Genomic DNA, 22,500 nt, shown 5'->3' on the forward strand with positions numbered 1-22,500 from the left:
TGATGTAAAACTAGAAAGTGCCATGAATATAAGAACATAGTTAATAATGGAAAATAATGAAACCTAAGCAAAAGAAAGAGTAAACCAGAAGTAGAAATGCCGTTATATTTATAATGTGAAAATAACTGGAGATGCACAAAATCCTTATGACCACCTCAACGACTGCTCAAAATGAGCTTTTCTGTGTGTGAATATTTCCAAATGTTCATACATGTATGAATGCTATGTACATGTATGCACTAATAATTCTGGCTTTACATTTCATTTTGGCAGGCTGCACTGGCAGAGAGTAGTTTACCATTGCTAAGTAACCCAGGACTGATAAATAACGCATCCAGTGGCTTACTGCAGGCAGTCCATGAAGATCTCAATGGTTCGCTGGATCACATTGACAGTAATGGAAATAGCAGTCCAGGCTGCTCTCCTCAGCCTCACATGTAAGTGCAGTCAGCTTTCTTTCAAGAAAAAAATGCCTCAGTCTAAGACACAATATTACTCAAAAGAGCTTTGAAAGAAGGTGGTAAGTGAAACATCTGGAGATACATATTTGAAACTAAACATTTATATTAAAACATTTAAATAGATGAGTCTTCATTTACTTTGTAGTAAGATTACTATAAGCTTTTTTTTGCTGCTTTTTTTTTTTTTTTTAAACCTCATCAATTTGCTTGCAAGCTCTGAATGTAACGGGAGGCTGATCTCTGTGGTCATTTTCAGAGCCTGGTTTGTAAGGAATACTCAGAATGTTCACACTGGAATTAGTTGTAATTTTAACTATGACTCTCTAAACCATTTATGAACTGTAGTAGAGATATTGCCCGTTTATATAAACCATAAAATTCAAAGTTTAACTGTTGCCCACAGTTTACATAGAAGCCAGTAAAGTGTAACTTTTTGCCTGTCATATAAATCAGTGTAATTACGTATTCAAGTTTAATTACTGGTGCGTCTGTATTGGCAAGGTTTATATGTTATATTTTATGCAAGACTACGATTCCTATTAATATTTAGCAGCTAACTATATCATTAATTACTCTAAATTCTTTCCCCTACCATCTTTTTAATGGAGCTGAGAGAGTGGAAGTATTAAAAATTGATGTATTGTGGATTTCAGAAATGTGTCTGAAGCTTTAGAAATGCCTGGCCTTAATCAGTGGTGTCAAACATGGCAGTTTCTTGTTTACTAAATACTAAAACATGTATCTTGGAGGTATTGTTTCCCAGGTTATTTATATAATAATTAGCAGTATGATATGTAAGTAGACTTAGTTTTAAGTTTGCTGTAGGTTGATTTTTTTAAGTGTATCTAAAATTATGGTATCTTTTTTTTATGTTTTAAAAAGCTGATCTCATTTCCCTTTTTTCATTCCATTTTCTCTTTCACATTTTAAATGTTCCTTTTAATTGCTAGAGTAGGATATTTAACAGTAACAGTAATTGAGACCAGACTCCCATTTTTTCTTATGCTCTGATGTGTTAAGAATCCATTTTGATCTGACCTTTTTTCAGGGAAAATAATTTACTGATTTTTTTCTTCTTTTATTTGGCATGTTAATATATCTGTGATCACATAGAAATGTTTATTGTCATGCATTTAATTGTTTTATTGCACATTTATTCTACTTGCCTTTGAAAATAATACACTGTGAACATTCCTGTATTTTATCAGGTTCCAAACCATTACTTTTTCAAAATGGAAAAATTTGTCTTTTGGAAGTGTCTTTAGATGTATTAAATAATACAAAAGAAGTAATAAAACTTGAAGTAGAAAGAACATGAATATATGCTCTTGAGAGTAACACTACTCTAAAACAAGTAAAGTGAGCAATCAGACAAAAGTTTTTATATCCCAAGCTTTATGCTATCAACCATGCAGTGGGTAGCTTGAGGCCTTTTACTTTTAGCAGTTCTCCTGAGTATGCTAATGCTCTCTTCCTGTATAAAATGCCAAGACAATAAAACTTTAAAGAGCAAACAAGAGTTAGATCATGTGTGTTAAAAACAGCTACTTTACAGAAAAGAATGACACTTGCTATTAAAGTTGTTTTGTAAGTGTTAGGCAGAACTGTTTACATATCCTATATTCTGTCTGCCATTCTGCTGGATAAACTGTGATATCTGTGCATGTGATTATGTAGATATGGCTACATTTATCGTTGTGTTTATAGTTAAAATAGTGCATATTGAAGTAATTCTTGCCTATAAAAAAGGCAAATACCTTAAGTTACACCCTAACTCAAGATTCAGTTTTCCTCTCTCATTTTTATCATGTGTCATTTGTCAAAATAGACATTTTTAGGACTTGCTATGTTGACTTCTTTGAAACTTGAGAGGACATGTTTCTCAGTTCTTGACAGACTAAAACAACAGAATGTAAATGCCCTGAGACACCACTGGAGAAAGAATCTATGCACATTCATCCCTTGCACCAAACTTAGTGCAAGAATTCTGGGCTTCTGTAAAACCATGAGCCATCACGCAAAAGATGAAATCTGGATGCCGCTCACTTGTGGCATTTTTTCCTTTTCTTTGCAGGGGAAAAAGGGAATGAATGCAATCTGCAAGGGAAGGCCAGGGTAGGGAGAGGCTTGCATGGGAAGCAGAGGACCAAGAAAGAGAAGAGAGCTCTTCCTTGCCTCCATGAGCACATTGGTCTGGGACCCTCATTTTTGTTAAAGAGCATTACATAAGAAAATGAGAAAATAGTATAGGTAAAGCAAAACAGAAGTAAAACAAGTGAGGAATATGGCAAGCAACAAAGACACAATTTAAATTTTGCATTGCCTACATAGATAACATAATCTCTTTTTCCTTTTTTTAAACTGAAAAATAGTTAACGAACTAGTTAAAAAAAAAGGTATTTTACTGGCACAAGCACCTACTTACTTTTAGTCTCCTGAGAAGATTCACCCAGGAAGTGTGGGTGTTTCTTCCCTAGAGATGGGTTCTTGAGGTATGATAATTACTGCACTCACCTATGAATTTGGAGGCTCTATTCCAAGTAGATTAAAACTCCATCTCCTGATTCCCAGGAAAATGCACTACCCACAACAGTATATGCTGAGCAATGTTGCCTGCCATCTCGTAGGTGGCAGACATGCAGGAAAACTGAGCAAAGTATTAGGGAAAGAGGCAGGAGGTTGTGTGCAAGTTAGAGATCAGAGCATTCAATTGGGAAGGTGCAGAGTTCAGATTCTAGACCAGCTTCCAGAGAGAGGCATTTGTTTGGTATTTCAGCAGGAAATGTGAAAAGAGTCCCAGTGACAGCATCAAAGTCAAGCATCTTAGTTGGGCATTTGGTTGTTAAAATCGTACTGACTGTCATTTTATAATAAAACCATTTGATAGCAGAATTGTCTTATTTTGGGAGGATCATATAAATGTTTATAGCATATTTTGTGTGTGTGTGCAGAAGTCAGTGTATCTGTGATTGAGCATTGGAACATTATCAGAGACATTGATTTCTGTTATTGTAGTGCCTTAGCTATTGAGTGTCGGAAATTGGGAAATTGTTTCAGTTCTTGGATATGAACCTAGTACTTCACATCTGGTTTTGTGAAACTCAGTAATAAGAGCAGTTAATTTACCCATCTGTGACCAGGTATCTTAACATAGGCAGGCAAATCAACTTACTTAGAAAATAGTCTCTGTTCATTGACTAGAGAAAGACAGGAGGTCTATAACTTCAAGTAACTGTGTCACACTAAAATGCTTGTTAAGTGCAGTGAGTCCCAGTCAGTGTATTTAGAGCACTTTAAAACCTCCAAAATTTTGGCCTCAGGTAATGAAATACAATCTGCTCCATTTCTTAAGCTTTTTGAATACTTAAAAACACCGCAGTAAGTTGTGGGTGATCAGTATAACCATGGCCTGGTATCTGGGTAGCTCTTACATTAATTATTGTATAAAACATCAGAAATTTTGTGCTGTTTGCCTCCCACTTTCCTTTCTCTATCTGATAAAAGGTGGCAATTCCATGATGCAGGATGCAGCATATGAGTAGAATCTTAAGTCCCAGGTGTTCTTTCTTGTATTTCAGCAGTGTTAAATCCAAGCTTTGTCTTTGACTGGCCTTCAAATCTGATTCCTGGTATGTAGGTGCTGAGTGCTTCCTTGACATAAGTCTTCACTGAGAAAATGTGTTACTTATTGTGAGCATATATGTTCTGTTCAAAATTTAAATTTCTGCGAAGATCAGTTGTCAACAGTCAATATCAGGCAATTGTTTAGTAAGTCAATGCTTAAGACTGTTTCTTCTTTCATTATTTCAACATGGACTTCTCTGAACTTATTGTGAGTTAAAGCTGATAAGCAACAGGTTTCAAAGTAACAAACAAAACTGAAGATATTTTATGCACAAAGATTCCTTATTTATGTAAAACTAGGTTCTGCTAATCTTGCATTACAGTTGTACATGGATGTAGGTTCCACACTACACACCTTTGGAGTATAAATGCAGAAATCTGAACTAAAGAGAGCAAATCCAAACAAGTGCAGTTAAAGCTGAGTTGTGGGAAACATCTGAGAAAACTTCTATTATTCCTGTAGAAGCAACAGCATTGGATGAGACATAAGATGATGCTTAGGAACAATAATAAGAGTTCATGCATTACTGAAAATGCAACTTCTTTATTTATGTATGCAATAGACAGCATACTCCTGAAGAGCTTTGGTGGGATTTGAAGGTCAGTTCTTTCAGAACTAAAAAATTTAGATTTTTAAATGAACATCAGGATCATAGTGAAATCAATTTTGTGCTATTACTTTTCCTGTCTCTATTATACATTGGAGAGTTCTCACTTTAAGGGATGGCAAATAAGGGATGGAAATCAAGTTCAGCTATTTTTCTGGTGTTTGTCTCTGCATTTGTTCTAGACTGATTACACTTCAGTGATTATTGCAACTGGCACAGACACGGGTGTTTTATCACCAGAATATTTAGCACATCACTTGTCCCCATGGTCATGGCAAATGCATCATGCAAAATGCCACTTTATTTCATTGTGTAATCCTGGGGGGAAGAAGGTACAATTTTAGTCTGCAAAGCTCCTCATAGCAGTTGAGGAAACTGAAAGAAATCAGTCATGAGAAAACAAGGAAAATGGCAGACTGAGAAAATGTAGTCTTACCATAGAAAACAATGGGGTGATTATACCATTCTATTAAAACTCAGTGCAGCTCATTAAATAAGAAGTGGAAGGAGTTAGAAGAGGTGGTAGGTAAACAGATTCCCCTCTGGTGAGATTCTGAGGAAGGGGCTTGTCATTGTGGTTGTCTCCCTGCTCACTCTGTGAGAGTGTAGACAGAGGACAATGCAACTGAACTCATTCTCAACTGATGTACCAAAATAATCTAGTTTTAACAGCAGATCCAGAATCCTGGAGTTAATGCCATTCTGATTTCTAGCATTTTAGTTGTTGACAGCTTTTTTAGAAAAGTGAAAACAAGAAGTAAGGTTTTAGAGTTGCTTCTCAAAAAGGGATTCATATATCATCTCCTATATGAGTCTTTAAGTTCAGCTTTTGTAGTGCTGTACTCCCTAAGACAGGAATTGTTTAAGCCAAATGTCAAGACACACACATATATTCCATGATCTTTAAAGCTGTTTCTAGAAAATGTTATGCTAGGTTGTTATGAGAAAGGATAACTTTTGTCCAGATGAGCAAGGGTAAGAGTCAATGTGGAAAAAAAAGAAAAAAAAAAAAAAGAAAAAGAAAAAGAAAAAGAAAAAGGAAAAGGAAAAGGAAAAGGAAAAGAAAAAGAAAAAGGAAAAATAAAAGACCTTATCCAGTGTAGTCCTTCGTCTTCGATTTTGTGTGGAAAAAGTGAGTTCCAAGCATCTATGGTTTCAGTCACCTTTTCTTTTTATTCTCCTGTCATTCCCAACCCTACTCCTTTACCTTTTCTCACTCTTGCCCTGACTGGATCATTTCTGTCTGCAGTTCTATCTGCATAATCATCAAACTTGTTTTTTTTTTTTTCAGACTTTTTTATCTTTAAATTTTATTCCCAGAGGCAAATATGATTATTCTGCTCTAAGATCATTTACTTTTGAGGTGCTTTAGTTTGAAAGCATTCCATTGTCAGGTCGTTCCCATATCTGATTATTCCAGTCCCCCACTGTTAAGCTTTCACACCACTTACAGTAGGTTACCTATCATTCCAGTTTTAATCCCTTTCATTCCCTTGTTTCTTTAACTTCATAATGTTCCAATCCCCTGTCTTTCCTTCTTCCTTTTTTTTTTTTTTTTTTTTTTTTTTTGTTATCGTTTCATTGTCCCATTTCATGATCTCTTTGCATTTACCTTGGAGGCTTGTTCTGTTCTAGGAGACTGCTATGATCCAAGTCCCTTGTTCATTGTATAAGACTTGACGTAGTGTATAAGAAAATAAACTCACGAAACACATCAATTAACAGGGATGTAACAAGCATTATTAAATAGGTGAGAAGCATGTAATTGAGCAGATGAATGTGGTAGCAATTGCAGTATTTCTGGGTATCCTTGTTCATCAAAAACGCTTCACCTAATCACATGATATTTTAATGTCTGTATAATTTAATTTCACACATTTTTATTCATAAATCTAACATAAGGATGATAATGGGCAAAGAGACTTTGTGACAACAATTGACTTTTATTTTTATATGAAAAGAGGAAGAGCTAGGAAATGGGATCTTAAAGGTTATAGCTTTTGTCTGAGCATATTCCTATTGAAGGAATTTCTGTTGTGAGAATATGCAGTGAAATAATTTTGGCTTTTGTACAGAGCCATTTACCTGTGGACAGTAATGGAAAAATAAGCAATGATGTTTTGATAAATAATATTTTTTACCATTCCCATTGAAATAACTTTTCACTTGAATGTTTCCCTAAATACTTATATTCTCCTTTTTTAAAATGTTATTTTACATTGCTTTACTTTCCAGTCCATTTGTTCTCTATGTTTGCTTCTGTTCATCAATTTACTTATTTTCCAATGCTGATGGTCCAGTTCTTTATTTCATCTCTAGCTTCTTAAATGTTACATGTCTTACTTTTGATCAGAAGTTGCTATTTCTTTTTAACATTATTCCATCCCCAGTTGTTGCACTTCTAGAGTACATTCCCAATGCTCTTAACAAAAAGATCACTACAGAGATACAGTGCCTTCAGCTGAAAAGAGTCAGATCCCCATAGCATGGCTTGTAGAGGTTGGTAGGCTCCTGTGGGATTTCACAGAATCTTTTTGGAAGCTGTCTTGCTGAAAACTTTTTGATACTGCTATCATGAATTCTCAGTCTATGGACAAAATAGTTTTGCTTTTCACATAAAAGAATAAGAAAAGGCAGCATCTTAAGTGTTGTTTCAGACGTTAAAAATTTGTTTGGCATTGTGCAACTAAATCTCTCTACAATGTGGTTGTCTAATTCCTAAAATTAGTTCATAAGAGAGTCCTGTCTTTGCACAATGCAAAAGCTGAGACGATAATGCTGTTAAAGAGTATTTCTAAAACTGCACAGACAGTAACAAATTTTATCCACTATTGATGATTGCATTTGTTTTTTATGTAACTGTAATATTATAAGCCCAGTTTTTGGGAGTAGACTCTCTAAATGCTATTTCCTAAATAAATGTGTCCAAAATGTGTCTTTAAACTTAATTATCACACAAAAAGTCAAATAAAAAGATACAATTATATCCAATTGATAACTCTTATATCAGTAGTTTAAATTATGATCCATAAATCCAATCATTCCTTGAAAAATGTAAGACATTATGCTGAGAAAGTATTATTTGACTATTGTTTCATCTTTAGAATTCATAGAAAACTTTGCACTTTACACATTTTAAAAGACTAAAAATTCTGATTTAAGGTTTTGGGGTTTTTTTTAAGACTTTCTAGAAAGACTTCATCTCTTGTGAAACCCCATGTATAGGTCATGGTAAAGTTACTAAATCTCAAGACAGCTAAAGACGTGATTATACCTGATAAATCCATATACAAAACAAAGTTCCCAATCTTCTGGCAAAGTGCAGTTACATCTAACCAAAGCCTTTGATTTAGATCAGTGCTGGGAATGCATATGAAGGGTACAATTTTGATGCAATTTCTGTTAGGGTTATAAATACAAGTATTCTGGTGGTTTTCTCCAAATATGCAACACTGAAATCTTCAATTAGGCTGAACATATCCAGTAGTTTCCCTCCTAGACCAAGATTTTACCAAGTTCATTATTCCACTGTACCCATTAATAAGGATTTAATGATGTTGCAGTATCTTCATATGATTCTGACCGCTCCACTGATGCTTTTGGAAGGCTTTAATAAGCTTCTGATTGAGATGGATAAGGGGATATGTTTATTTGATACAGTATAATCCTATGGTAGTAGTAGTCTGGGTAATTAGGGACTTCCCCCTTGATTTTCTGTTTCTCTTCGTGTTTTCCCTCTATTTCTTCATTCCTTGCAAATTTGGCATTATCAGACATCATAGCTGAAAGAATGATCTCTGAGCTGTTATCTCCTCTTGCTCTGAGAACACAGGAGATAAGAGTGATGTTGTGGGCAACCGTATATTACAATTCCTCTCCTAAATTTATCGTAGTCCACAAATTCGAAAGACATTGTGAAACTTCATTCCTTTGATGATTACAAGCCATATTTCAATTTCCAGACTAAATATACTCCCATTTGGTTTCACTGATATGTGGTTTAGTTTACCAGGTTTTTTTTACTCTTCCTCATGTTTCTCAAATGTAGTCTAGAGAGTGTACTGTGAGCTTTGAATCTTTGTTTGGAGACCAAACAGACTCTTTCTGATAGAGCAGACTGTCCATTTTCCTCATGTGTCTACAAGCCATTCTATAAAAAGACTCAGTTTGGATTTAGTTATGTGGGTAGGTATTAACAGGTTTTTGAAGAATTCCAGATGTGCTTGTATATAATGTGTTTCTTCTTTGTCTCTGTTCCTGTGGGGGGAAAGGCTTATTTCAGCAATATTCAGCTAAACTGTTATGATTTATTTTAATATGTACTATTATGGATGGATTTGGGGCCCTGTTGTGCAAAGTGCTGTACAAAGGCAAAACAAAAGCGTTTGTCAAATCCCTGCCCCAAACTCCGGCAGTCTTTAGGTAGTAATTGAATAACTTTGGTTTTGAGAAGGACCTTCAGATGCAGTTTGAATAGAAGGTGTATATTACACTTCTGTCCCCCTGTAGAACAGCATCACTTCATTTAGAGAAGGGTTTGACACAAAGTTGGTTGCCATTGACTGTGCTATAGGAACACAAAGCCCAAAGGCAAATCATGCCTGATGTCAGTGACATACCATGAGATGAGCACCTATCAAGTAGTGTTCTGTTACTGTGCATATCCTTTAATTCTTAGCATTATGGGAGGAATAATAATGTGTTTGTATCTATCTGGAGCTACTGAAAGTACAATTTAAACCATATATATTTTATTTTGTATCTAGATATATACAGATTATTAATGACTATTGTATTGCACTGTTTGCAATATGTTTCATTCAGCAGGAATACACTGCCCTGTGAAGCTGAAGTCTGTGTTAAGCAGAGGCCAAAGCATGTGGTTAAAAGGCAGGATATGTTAATCTAGGCTCTGTAATATCTCAGGTATTTCCTAACCAGCTCAGTCTGGCAGACTGCATTTGTGTTTTCTTGAAGAAATTTTACAGATATAGCATATCCATCTGACATGTTGCTTTTCACATCTAAATGGTAAATCTGCAGTAGTATAAAAATGGGAGGCATGATTAATATTCATATGTTAAAAGTTTGGTGAAGTGATCTGAAAAAGGTTAGACTGACTGGATGCACAGTCATTCTTAATATTAGAAACTGGTGACAAATGTGTGGTGACAAAGATATGTGGTTGTTGAGAGCATACTTAACAGGAATGTTGTACATAAAACTAAGCTCTGTCTTCCACCCAGTTCTTCTGATTGGTCTTTTCTGAAGACTGAGGAAAGATAAAAATACTAGAGTTTGTTTTTGAGAAGAGAGGAACTAGGTAGGAAATTATGACAGTCTTTAGAACACAGTGCAGAGAAGATGGGAAAGAACTTGTCCATTGGAAAGGGACAAGAAATAATTGATTGTTTTTTTGGCAAGAACAACTAGGATAGACCCCAGAAAAAAATCCCCTTTTTGACCTTAGGAAATAAAGTGCTAATATATGTACCAGCCCAGAAAGTCTTAGGAACCACTGATACTGGAAGCTTTTAAAGATAAATTAAAGTGGTCAAAAGTGATTTAAGTACAAATAATCCTACTTTGGGGTAAGGTAAGGAAATTAAGAGACTTTATGATCTCTTGAAGTCTCTTCTAACCATGTTTCTTTTGAACTGTATCATAAGTCTTGAAAAAGTAGTGGCTTTTTCATGTATGCCATGTTTTATAAAGATAGCTGAATTGTCCATATCCATTTACTTTATAATTTGGAACAGCTATCATTGCTAAATACTTTTAAATACTCTTATTTTTAAGATCAAATTGAAAGTTAGCCTCACAGAGAAATACATAGTGAACATAAAATTCAGCTACTGTGAGAGATGTCAGCAAGGGTAGTGCAGAAAGTCTTTAACAGGTCAGTTTGACCCATTTGTCTGTGTTAAGTGTGATGTGTGGTTCTCCTTGTGAAATGCTACTGCCATCAGCTATTCAGCACAAAAGCCACAACTGAAGAGCCAGCCTTTCTCCAGGCTTGGTCTAGCAGACCAAGCTAGTCCAGCTAGGCCAGAGCTCTCGGGAATCCAGAGAGGTCCCAAGCTGACTGGAAACTGGATAAAGTTGTCCCAGTTTCCAAGAAAGGCAAGAAGGAGGACCCTGGAAACTACAGGCTGTTGGTCTTAATTCAATGTCTGGCCAAATCATGGAATACCTTATTCTGGGAAGTATTGAGAAAAAAAGGAGGAGGAGCTCACAGTCATTGGTCGCAGCCAGCACAGCTTCATGAGTGGGAAGTTCAGGTTGTCAAATCTGATTTCCTTCTATGACAAGATAACCCGCCTAGCTGATCTAGGAAGGTCAGTAGATGTGATCTTTTTTTGGTCTTCAGTTAAGTTTTTAATATTGTCTCTCACAGGATCCTTCTAGCTGGATAAACACTTTATGTATGGACGAGCAGCTGGCTCATGGGTCAGGCACAGGGAATGGGGTGACATCAGACTGGGGACCTGTCACTAGTGGGGTTCCACAGGGCTCCATCCTCAGCCCTGTGCTCTTCAACATCCTCATAAATGACTTGGATGCAGGACTGGAAGGGATACTAAGTGAGTTTGCCAATGACAATAAACTTGGAGGGGCTGTCAACTCCCTCAGGGGGTTGTCCCATACTATTTATCTGATCAGCTCTATGTTTCCCAAGAGTTTTATTGATGTAAAAGTTTTCAGCAGAAATAGGAAAACAATTTTATGTAGCATGTATTTATATTAAATTGTACGAACCCTACATATAGAACAGTCCAAATTCTCCCTCAGCTTTTCCTGAATCAATTAATAGCTTTCCTGATTTTTCATAGAGAATATTTATCTAACCCATAAATAACACAGAGGTACTTAATTGTGTAACTGGTACAATTTTAAAACTTCCCAACCATTAGACACTACAGAGCATGCTAGATCCACAGCCTCTTGTCTTGAACTTTGTTGTTTCTTGCTTTGCTATTTTTTATGGTTCTTCAATAATCCCAAAAATATTCACACTGAAATCTGTAGTACTGTGTCGTTTTGCTTTGAAATCTTGCCTTAAAAACTTCTGTGCTCTTTCTCCCTAATACTTTTCTTTGTTTAGCATGTTAACTCTGGACGTTTGAACTAGATGCAGTTGACGGGTTGAAAGACTTTAGAGGCCTGTGCCCTAAGCTAATTTCTAGTCAAGTTTCTACTTTCTTGTGGTTCTATCACAGACAAAATTCATTTATTTAGACACCAAAGGGAGCAAGCAAATGTCAAGGATGGGAATTTTAGTACGAGTTGCTAGAATCAGAAAATCTATGTTAATGTCATCTTCTTAGTCAGAACTTGATTCTTAAAAATTTTGATCCTGTAAGAAGGGCTAATTGTAGGTGAGCTTTAAGCCTCATTTGATATTTAAAGAAAGTGTATTCTTAATGTGCCAGTTTTTAAGGAAGATAATGTCTTTATCTATGTTCAAAATTTAATATATTAGTGCAAATAGTATATATATAGTCTTTGCCTTTTCTTGCCAAGTCTAAAAATAATAATAATTAAAAAGGAGAACCCCAAACAATAGACAAAACACCAAGACCTGCTCGACTTAATGATAAGTTAAATAATATAAAAAAACCTTCTGTGTGTTTTTACTGCCCATTTTTAATCAACAAAATATTTTATTTTGTTAAAGGAAATGAAATTGTTAAATTGAATCTGTCGATTTATACTCTAGAAATTTTTTTATTCAGTGTTCATTTCTTTGTAGTAAGCTAAAAGGAAGAAGAGAACGTGTTTGATTGTTGGGTTTGTTTTTTGGTTTTTTTTATTATTTTCAACATTTTTCCACTCACACTCCTTACTATAAAACTGAAATTCTTAAAAACTTATTTTTCATATTTTCCTTTTAATTTTGGTATGCCACCAATGGCCATTTTCAAACTTTCCTTTGGAAAAAAACTGTGTTTTTACTGTCCCTAATTTGAAGAGATCTACTTGATATTTGTATATCAACCAATCTGATGGGGCAGGAAGCATTGAGCACCAACTCCAGCCTCTTCAGGATCAAATCTGTTTGTATATTTTGTAGATAAACAGATAAGTCATCCCTGAGTTGGGAAGTGCATAAGCTATAGAAAGGAAAAATGAGAGGTTTGCTCCTAGTGTCCATGAATTAATGGCAGGCTGGCTTCTACAGTGTGAAGGTCAATACATGTTAAAATATTTTTTTCTGTAGAATAATAATAAATGGCATCTTGGAATTATTGAATACTTAATATTTTTAATAGGATTTAAATATATAATAATTTTGAAAAACAGAGCTCATTAACTGTGTAACATATTTTATAAATTTCTCTTTTGCAGTGGTATTATTCCTTTTTACTTTTATAATAAATTAATAGTGTGATATCTATAAGGATAAAATTATTATAAATCTGCCATATTAAATTGGGTGACTCTGAAGTATGAGTAAGGCAAAGGTGAACATGTCCTTTTTCCCTATACTTTCCTTGTTTCCATATTTTTAGTATCTCACTATTGTATCTCCAAGCCTCTACTCTTGTGTTGACTTCAGAGGCAGCTAAATTAAATCAATTCCAAACTTCCCACAGGTATGTTTCCCATGCCATAGGTCACTTCTGTTGTTCTTTCCTCGATTCTTCTATAAGTTTTTGGGATGAGTGAATAATAGCTAAAGGGTAATCAAGTACATTGAATATAGAAGTTGAAGTGAGGGCCTACTTACAGATACATAAACATGTTTTATATAATTGTCATTATTCTCTCCTAGTTAGTCTAACATACTGGGTTTTGACTCCTCAAGAAGAAGCACCATTGAAGGATTCATAATATATTTCCAAAGTGGTTATATATGGATATCTATGGGTAGTTTATTTTCTTGCTTTTATTTCTCAGCAGTAAATTGATTTTGCCATGAATTGTCAGCTTTGGGGTTTTTTCACAGTTAACTTCACATGTAGGTAATTTATATATATATCATGTTGTTATCTTTGTTTATATCTTCAGGGCTATTCATAATTATATTCAAAATAGAAATCAAATGTAGGGTCTTAGAGACTTCTTGCTGTTAACCTACCTCAATGTTGTGATATAATCTTTTGTTCTTTAACTAATTACTTTTATTACTGACAAATCTTTGTGTCTGCTTCTAGTATAAGTTAGATTTTTGGAAGTTCCTCACAGGAATTTGCAAACTTATATATGCCCATCTGTTCTCCTTGTTTACTGCAGCATTATTCTTAGAAGGCTCATAGAGCAAGTAAAATTATATATATATAATCTTATATAGTCTTATATATATTTGCTATTCCACCTCATTCATCTGGCAGAAAGATATGTGTTTCACCTTTGGTTATTCCCCCTTCTCCCCAGGCATTCTGTCAGATGCATTAGATATTTTACTTAAATCTTCTGTGGATAAACTTCAGAATTGAAATCATGGCCCAGTAGAGGTTAAGAGGAATTTTACCATTGACTTAAATGAGATCTGGAGTTCATCTAAGGAAACTCTTTGTCTTCATGTCTTTGGCTTTCCCTCATTTCTTATTCTGACATCAGTCACTCTGAAACTTTTTACAGTCTTACTGGTCTATAAAATTAGCAAAATCACTAATGTTGAAATCCAGAACAGTTTCATCCATGCAAATACAAGCAAGAAATATTTTCTCAGTTTTGTCAGGACTAATTGGATATGCCCTGTTAACGAATAAGTTTGTAAGTGTTTTTAAAAAGACTTGGGTTTTATTTTTCCTGCTAATATAAGTGTAATGTCTTAATATTTTCTCCAGTCTATATTCCCCTAAAACCCAAAAGGTAGAGATAATATCACCCTTTTTTCTTTGTTAAACAGCCCTCTTAGTACTTCCTTTCCAGACACCCTATATAGCTTGTGGCATATTTACCTTTTTAAAATAGCACTGTGTGTTCTCTTAGTTCAGATTTTCATCCTGCTGTCCCACTCCTCTCTGATATTAGACATACATGGGCACTCATATACAGAGTAGCTTTCCTCTGATCTATTCATGCTAGATCTTCACTTCCAGTTATTAATTGTTCTTGGCTTTTACTCTGGTCTCACATTTGCAATACCTGGGTATTCTCTGATTTCTCCTGGAGTGTAAGAATATGCTGGGACCTGTCCTGGTTTGCATCTTATTTGATGTCCTGCAGGCTGGACCTCTTCCTCAGTAGATTTGCACATGATATCAAATGAGGGGAACAGTCAATATCATAAGGGTAAGATGGCCATTCAGAGGACCTGTGTGGGCTGAAGGACTTGGCCAAGAGGAACTTTACGAAATGCCACGCCCTGTGCTGAGGAAGGAAAACCCCCATCTGAGCCTGGTTTTGCACCTCAAATTTAATAATTACAGCAGTAAACTGGGGTGAGTTCAGCAAAATTCTATCCACATGGTCAGAAGCAGAAGCAGTTGCCCTCTGGGGAGAGCCAGAGTGAGCTGAAGTAGATCAGCCTGGAGAAGAGGGGGATGGAACCAGGCTCTTTAATGCGGTGGTAGAATGAGGGACAGAGAGCATAAGTTAAAAGGGGAATTTCAGACTGGATATGAGGATACATATCTAGTCTGAAATGGATATATATGGATATATATATATATATAAATATAAATGGATATATATCTTCTCTTTCCTCATGTGGACAGTTAGGCAGTGGATGAGGCTGTTGACAAGCAAGTTGTAGAGTCCATATTCTCCAAGCTTTTCCAAACCTGACTGGATTAAATCCCAAGCAATCTGTTGTGACCTTCTTTAGGCAGTGGGTTCACTCAGAGATATTCTAAAGCCCTTAACCTGCATTATCCAGTGATCCTAGTCTGTGTTTTCTTAAAAACAGAACCACTGAGCGTGTGAGCAGAAGTGATGTAGCAATTCCAGCAATGAGGCTGAAGGAGAAAGATGCTCTGGATTTGTTGTGAGGTCATATCAGGTGCTCACAGAAGTGATGGATCTTAGAAACAGCAATAACTGAATTTACATATTTTTTAATTTATTTCAAAAGAAAAATTGTGCTTGCAAGACCAGTTTTGTGCAATTGGTAGTTGTGGGGTTTGTGGTTTTTCTTTCTCCCTGCCCCATGGGACTTACCTCTCTTTTATTCTAGTGTAATTGCAGGGAGGGTATGAAGAACACTGCTTCTACACTGCCTGCTAAAATTTTATCAACAGGTATTATAAATAGGAAAGTCTAGTTTAGAGGTTGTAAAAGCAATAATTGACTTTACACAAACTCATTCATACTTTCTCATACCTTGCTTGATGTGCCAGAGCTGCTTTATGACCACTGATGGTTAATTCCATCTTATGCCATCTCCTCTAGCAATTAACTGAAAACAGACTTTAGTGGCCTAATTAACTATTCCTGTGCACTTTTATCTCCTATCAGCCTCTGCAGCAGTGCCTGCCAGCTAGGACTGTTGGTTGCCTCTGTTTTCCATTGCCAAGTCAATGCAACTCCCAACTCAACCATGGTACACTTGAATTCCTTGGTGATAGATAAAATGATAAATATGAAAATAAGTACATTTCAAAGGTATATTTAGTGCTTCAGTGTTACATTTCAGAAAATAGAAGGCTGTTACTTCCAATTTTTTTTCTCAAAATGGCCCTTGGAAAGCCCAGGGTATAAGGGTGTAATTTGAAAGGCAGGCTGACAAAGCACATCCATAAACACCCCCATTGAAGGGTAGTGCTTTTATAGGAATCATAATTCTGGTCTTCTTCCACCAGGATATTTTAGCTTCACTCTCTCCTTAGTGAAATGAGGTAGCACCCCCTGAGCTTCCTAAGAAGGATATGTGACAACAGGACCTTCCTCCCTTTCAGAGATATGCATAGAGGCATTACTTTATCTAGAAATAATGCCATTTCTTCATAATTTCATACGTGATAAATACATGGGGAAAGTGTTTCATGATTTCAAGGAGGAATAATAATGGATTCTATGGCAGTGGTAGCATTACTGAATTTGTATTTAATTACTCATCTAATACTTTCTTCCCTTTCTCAATATTTGGATTAGTATCTCCCTATGTGGCTGCACATATTCACATCAATAACCTGTTCACTTCTACTTAGAAAAAAATAATAAACTGTTTATAATAGTGTAAAATTGTAGAAAGACTGAGTAAGAATTAGATAACATGAAAATACTATAGGATTTGAGGATTTGTCTCCATTTGTCCAGCAAAGCATAAATATAAAAATTCTAAATCTCAAATAGTGGAATGGAAAAGGAAGTTTTTCTTTGAAAATACAGGTATATAGCTATATTGGCAAGAGGTGATATAGCTCTTCCTAAGGAAATAGTAGTTCACCTCTACTAGAAAAAAAAGACAGAAATAGAAGTTGTACATAATATATTTCAAGAGGTTAAACTTGGAAAATACTTAATACAAAGAAGTTGTTAGAAAGCAAAGATGCTTCAGATAAAAACAAATATTTTAAACCTTTTTCACCTATGAAAATATGAAAAAAATACACAAATAATTAGATTTGCCACAGTATTATTTTAGCTTAGTAGCTCACCTTGTTGGCTTGGACACAAATATTTTCAACCTTCTGCAGTTTACTGGAGCTTTTCCCAGTTTTTACTGGAACACTTTGTGTTGCTGAATCAAAATTGCATTTGTAGTTCAGGATGCCCACTACATAAATGAATTAAGGGCACCTGTTTGTAATTAGCAAAAACATAAATAAAAAATGCAGGTGTCTGATGTTAAAAGTTACACTGGAAATATGAAGTTCTGTAAAAGATACTGCATTACAAAAAATGGTGTTCTGTTTTTTCTTTTTGTATATTGAAGCATAGTAATTGTAATGAAATAAAGATAGTCAATAGATAGTATAGTTGAAGGAATATCAGCAGACTAACCTATTGGTTTTGAAGATGTTTTATTTGTGGGCTTAAGGCTGTCAATAGAATTATGAGGAAGAATGGATCTAATGGAACATCACTTGGTTTGGGAAGTAGTTGCTTGAGAGTTACCTAATTATTTAGTTCACTAAAAATTTAATTTAATTTTTTTTAACCCTTAAGAATTTTTATTTGTTTAATGGGCAAACTTAAACTTAAAGAAAAAATCAATGTAAGTTGCCAGGGCATATATGGCTTAGAAATTTTTCACTCCCAAAGATTCCCCTGGGAAAATTTCCTTCATCTAAGTTTTAGAAAATTCATCATCTTTATACACTTCTATATGAATTCACTAGGAAAGCTAGTGAGTCAATAGTATCAAAATTAAAGTCTCATACAAAATAAGCTTGGGAGGGACTTCAAGACATGATGTAATTTATTGCCCTTTGTGCCATTGAATGCCAAAGTAAAAAACGCCCTGGTGTTACTAGGTGCCTAAGTCACCATAGCAATACAAAATACTTTCAGCTGCAACCCAGAAAAAAGATTATACTTCCATGATTTTAGACTGATTATTGCAACCCCTGAGTGGAATAAAAAGATACCAAAAGAGTTTAAAAGAATTACATTACTTGTTGCAAATCATATTCTTGGCTACAAAGCTCACAGTAAGCACATTGACCTAGGCAGCTTCTCTGTCTACATCTACCACCACTTCAATACCAAGCCAAAAGCAAAATATTTTCCCTTCCAGTCATTACATTGACTTAACTGCCTGCAGGACTCAATCTCTCTGTCATGATGTCCCACAGCACTTTTTCTTAAATGATTTTAGCAGAACATTAAAGATTTTTGGTGAATATGGGCAGCAATGTTTAGAGGACCCAGATGTGAACTGTGGAGTTTGTTCACTGGGAATCCTAGAGATGTTGAATCCTGGAATTTTCCTGGCAGCTTTCAGAATTAATCACTGAACTCCTTGCAATATTTTTTTCCCACATATACAAATGAGAAATGAACTAATGAACTAATTATCTTTTCTTTCTTCTATAGAATTGCATGAAAGATATACAGGGAAACTTAAATTGTCAAATCTCTTGTTTGGAAGAAGGAAAGGATTACTGTAGTAACACAATGCTGTGGGTTATAAAAGGCATTGTCTGCCTTCATATGTTTTCCAAAGAAAAACTGGATCTTTTATTCAAAGCTTATAATGAGCCCTATTTTACTAAACAAATCTAAAATTCGTTGTAGTTATTTATATTTTCTTGTCCTGAGTTCTCACTGCTATTTTGCTTTATTTATTATCCCCTTACGTTAAAGTTGATGTGAAGTGCATCCACTGTAGAAAATGTGCTATTCATAATTGAGAATATTGTATCAAGTATATTTTCTCCTTGTTGACACCAGCTCAACTCAATTTAATTAAGAAATCATGTACTTGGTTTACGATCTGGTTGTTTTCTTGTCAGCAGCAGCACACGTTCTAATGTTTAGAAATTGAATGTAACACTTGTTTCGTTGCTGTTGTCTAGATTTGAGCAGGATTTAGTAACTATCATACTAAACCCATTTTCTCAAGGCAGGATCAGACATCTGCAAAATTCAGAAGACAAGTTCACCTTGTATCATATGAGTTATTGCAGGCTTTGAGAATTTGGCTTCATCCCTAAATATTTGGAAGTTGCTTTACACATTCCTTCCTAGTAGATATCTATCCCTCAGCTGCCTGTCCTGTTATCTTTCTTTTTCCTCTGAAACCACAAAGCTCTTCTCCAAAAGCCTCCAGTCTCCATAAGGCCTTTGTAAGTGTCCAGCAACTGTTACCTGTCTCCTGGCAGTTATTCATGTTAAATGTCATAAATGGTGATTTCTTCGAGGATACAGGATGCAGTTGTAATTTGCCAGTTAATTGCAAGGAGCAAGGGAAAAATCTTCATGTAAAGCTCTAAAGCATGCAGAAGAGTGAATGTTTGAGGCAGACACAGACAAAGAGGAACTTCATGTTCTGCAATCTATGAGCAAAGGAAAAGCAATGTATAGAGATGAGCAGGCAGATCTGAAAGATATTAGAATCCTTCTTTTATATTAAAAACATCTCTCACTGAGAGATATTTTGAAATTTCTGGGGTACAGAAAAAGTCTTCTTTATAATTGTAGATCCATCAATTGTAAAGAAGGTAATCCATGGAAATGAGGATGTTCATTTGTTTATATGTTTACCAAAAAATTCTTTGAAATAATTTAGCATAGCCTTTTTTTTTTGTTGTTGTTGTTGTTGTTTTTTTTTTGTTTTGTTTTGTTTTGTTTTGTTTTGCTGCTGCTGCTGCTGCTGCTGCTGCTGCTGTATTCATCTCCTTGCTTTGTTTGTGACATTGCATTGTCACCCTGAGCTCAGGTAGAGGTATATTTTGCCAACACTTATAAAGGAGACAGGCATTTTGATGAGGACATTTGGACATGGTGTCATAATTGTACTTGCTCAGAGATGTTTCCATCATCCTTTATTATCCCAAAGAGTTAGCAGGGATGTAACATACTTCTGACAGATGTGTGCCTAACTCCAAGGATGTTTGGGAAAGGCCCAAAAAGGTGGGGACTCTAAGCCTCCCCCGGCAACCTGGTTCAGTGCTTCACTGTCTGTATGAATTTTTAATTGCAGCATCTGACCAGTTTCTCTTTCTATAACTTAAGACATGCATTTTTCAGCCTTTCATCATGCAACAGTTTTTTTCCTAATCCCCTACACCAGGGTTTTCTCAAGCTGTTGACATCTGTGGAGTTAATAGCAATGTTTGTCATTCTATCTTCATTGTAATTAATAAAAAGTATTGACTAGTTCTGAACTTGATTAGTTCATTAAGAAATTATATTAAACTTTCCTAAACTACAGATTCCAATTATATAGTAGATCAGAAAATTCTGACCACAAGTCCAAAATCACTAAGCTATGACATGTTTTAGGATTTGAGTAGCATATCTATTAATAAGAAGTCATGGAATACAGAAATATTGATTCAGAATTTATGTTTAAATTCTCAGTACTTCTCATGGGAATTTGCTCTTAGTGCAGCTCCTATTGTCCAACAAAACAGTAGTGCAAAATTTTGCAAATAATCATATTTAAATATATTTCTCTCTGTATATACATTAATCTTCAAATCTTCTTTTGCTTATGGAGAAGACTTTTTGGTTTTCATACATATCTTGTATAGTTGCTTCCTCTGAACATATATAAAATACTATAAATGTAAGATCCTTTACATCTCTAACCGACATGCCTGAACTTTGCCTTTCAACCCTTGATTTTGGAAAACAACTCTAGAGTTGAGACAAATGTTAGTTTCAAGAGCCAATATGTTATTCCTTGTATTTACACTTCCAGAAAGGGATGTTTGTATGGCAGTGTTTTCTAAGCTTTAGAAAGTTTTCTTACACTTCTGGCAGAACAGCCTGTAAAATTGCATAGCAAGGAGTCATAGAATGGTTTGGAATGGAAGGGGCATTTAAAGATCATCTATTCCACTATCCCTGCTATGAGCAGGGATATCCATCATTAAATTGATGAAAGCCCCATCCAACCTGATTTTGAAAACTCTCAGGGGTGTGCATCCACCACTTCTCTGGGCAATCTGTTTCAGTGTCTCACCATCCTTGTGTAAAATATTTTTTCCTTATGTCTGATGTAAACCTACCTTCCTCCAGTTTACAAAGGTTGCCCAGTTTTCTGCCACTACAGGCCTTGGTAGAAAGTCCCCATCTTTCTTATACACCCCCTTAAGTATTGAAAGGTCTCCCTGGAGCCTTCTCTTCTCCAGGCTGAGCAATCCCAGCTCTCTCAACCTTTCTTCATAGGAGAGGTGTTCCACTGCTGACTATTTTTGTGGCCCTTCCCTGGACCTGCTCCTATAGGTCCATGTTTTTCTTGTACTGGGGACCCCAGAGCTGAATGCAATTTCTTGGTAGCAACAAAGGGTACAGAATATTGTGATAATAGTGATACAGCACCTGGAGTAAACTATCATGGCAATATAAGCATGATTAAAAATCACTGAAGACTTGCATCAAAAACTTAGTCACTTACAGTTCTGAAGAAAATATATGAAATTTGAAGCTTAATGGAGTTCAGAAGTTCTTTTCAACACTTTAAATGTTTGAGAAAAGATAACTAAGTGAAAAACAAACCTAATGAAAGGACCTTAAATCTCAAGGCACACAATTACTTGTATTGCCTTAAAAAGGGAAGAATTGTTTTTCTCCCTCTTTCACAAGACACTGTTCAAACGTTTTTCAGTGATAAAAGTAATTTCTAGATGACCCCACATTCCCCTGCAACATAGCTACTGCACAAATAAGAACAAATATAGTTAAATTCAGATGGAGACTGAAGCACCTCATTGCCTGTGGGTCCTAATCGTTGTTCTCAAATTCAGTAAGTTTTACACCATAGTAGATACTGCATGACCTCAGATTGCCCTGTGGTGTTTTCAAACCTCAGGTGTCTGCTAGAAACACAACAGAGAGACATAGGAGATTGGGTTCAATTTCTTCTTTTAATCGTTGCAGCAGGGTTAACTTTGCAAGCAGTATGTCTTGGGGTTTATTATTTTATCAATTACTGTGTAGTGGCACATTGGATACAAACCCAGATATTAATCCAGTAATGCTTGGATAGTACCCTTTGTATTGTATAACAGCTATAAGGAAGTCATGTGTTGGAACTGACTGCTAAATATTTGTTTAGTATATGTTATGTATTCTATTCATGTAGTACAATCTATATATACAGTAAGACTAGCCATGTTCTTGCTATATATCATTTTGTAAATTAAGATCTTTATTTATCTCTTTCAACAAAAACAAAAAAAAAGTTGGTTTTTGCATCTTATTTGTAAGTTGGGTTTTTTTGTTGATGTTTTTTCATTTTTTTT

The 22,500-nt window shown here is 35.3% G+C and overlaps 1 protein-coding gene across 10 annotated transcripts in view; it reads left to right on the forward strand.

The window, feature by feature from the left end:
* FOXP2 (forkhead box P2) overlaps nt 1-22,500 on the forward strand; it is a 389,384-nt gene that overhangs the window by 359,724 nt on the left and 7,160 nt on the right. For all 10 annotated transcript variants that reach the window (XM_056516333.1, XM_056516331.1, XM_056516334.1 and 7 more), the window contains one exon: nt 274-437. In XM_056516333.1, coding sequence (XP_056372308.1) covers nt 274-437 — 164 coding nt within the window. The remainder of the gene's footprint in view (nt 1-273; nt 438-22,500) is intronic.

This window comes from Oenanthe melanoleuca, chromosome 1A (genome assembly GCF_029582105.1).
Source record: "Oenanthe melanoleuca isolate GR-GAL-2019-014 chromosome 1A, OMel1.0, whole genome shotgun sequence".
NCBI lineage: Eukaryota > Metazoa > Chordata > Aves > Passeriformes > Muscicapidae > Oenanthe > Oenanthe melanoleuca.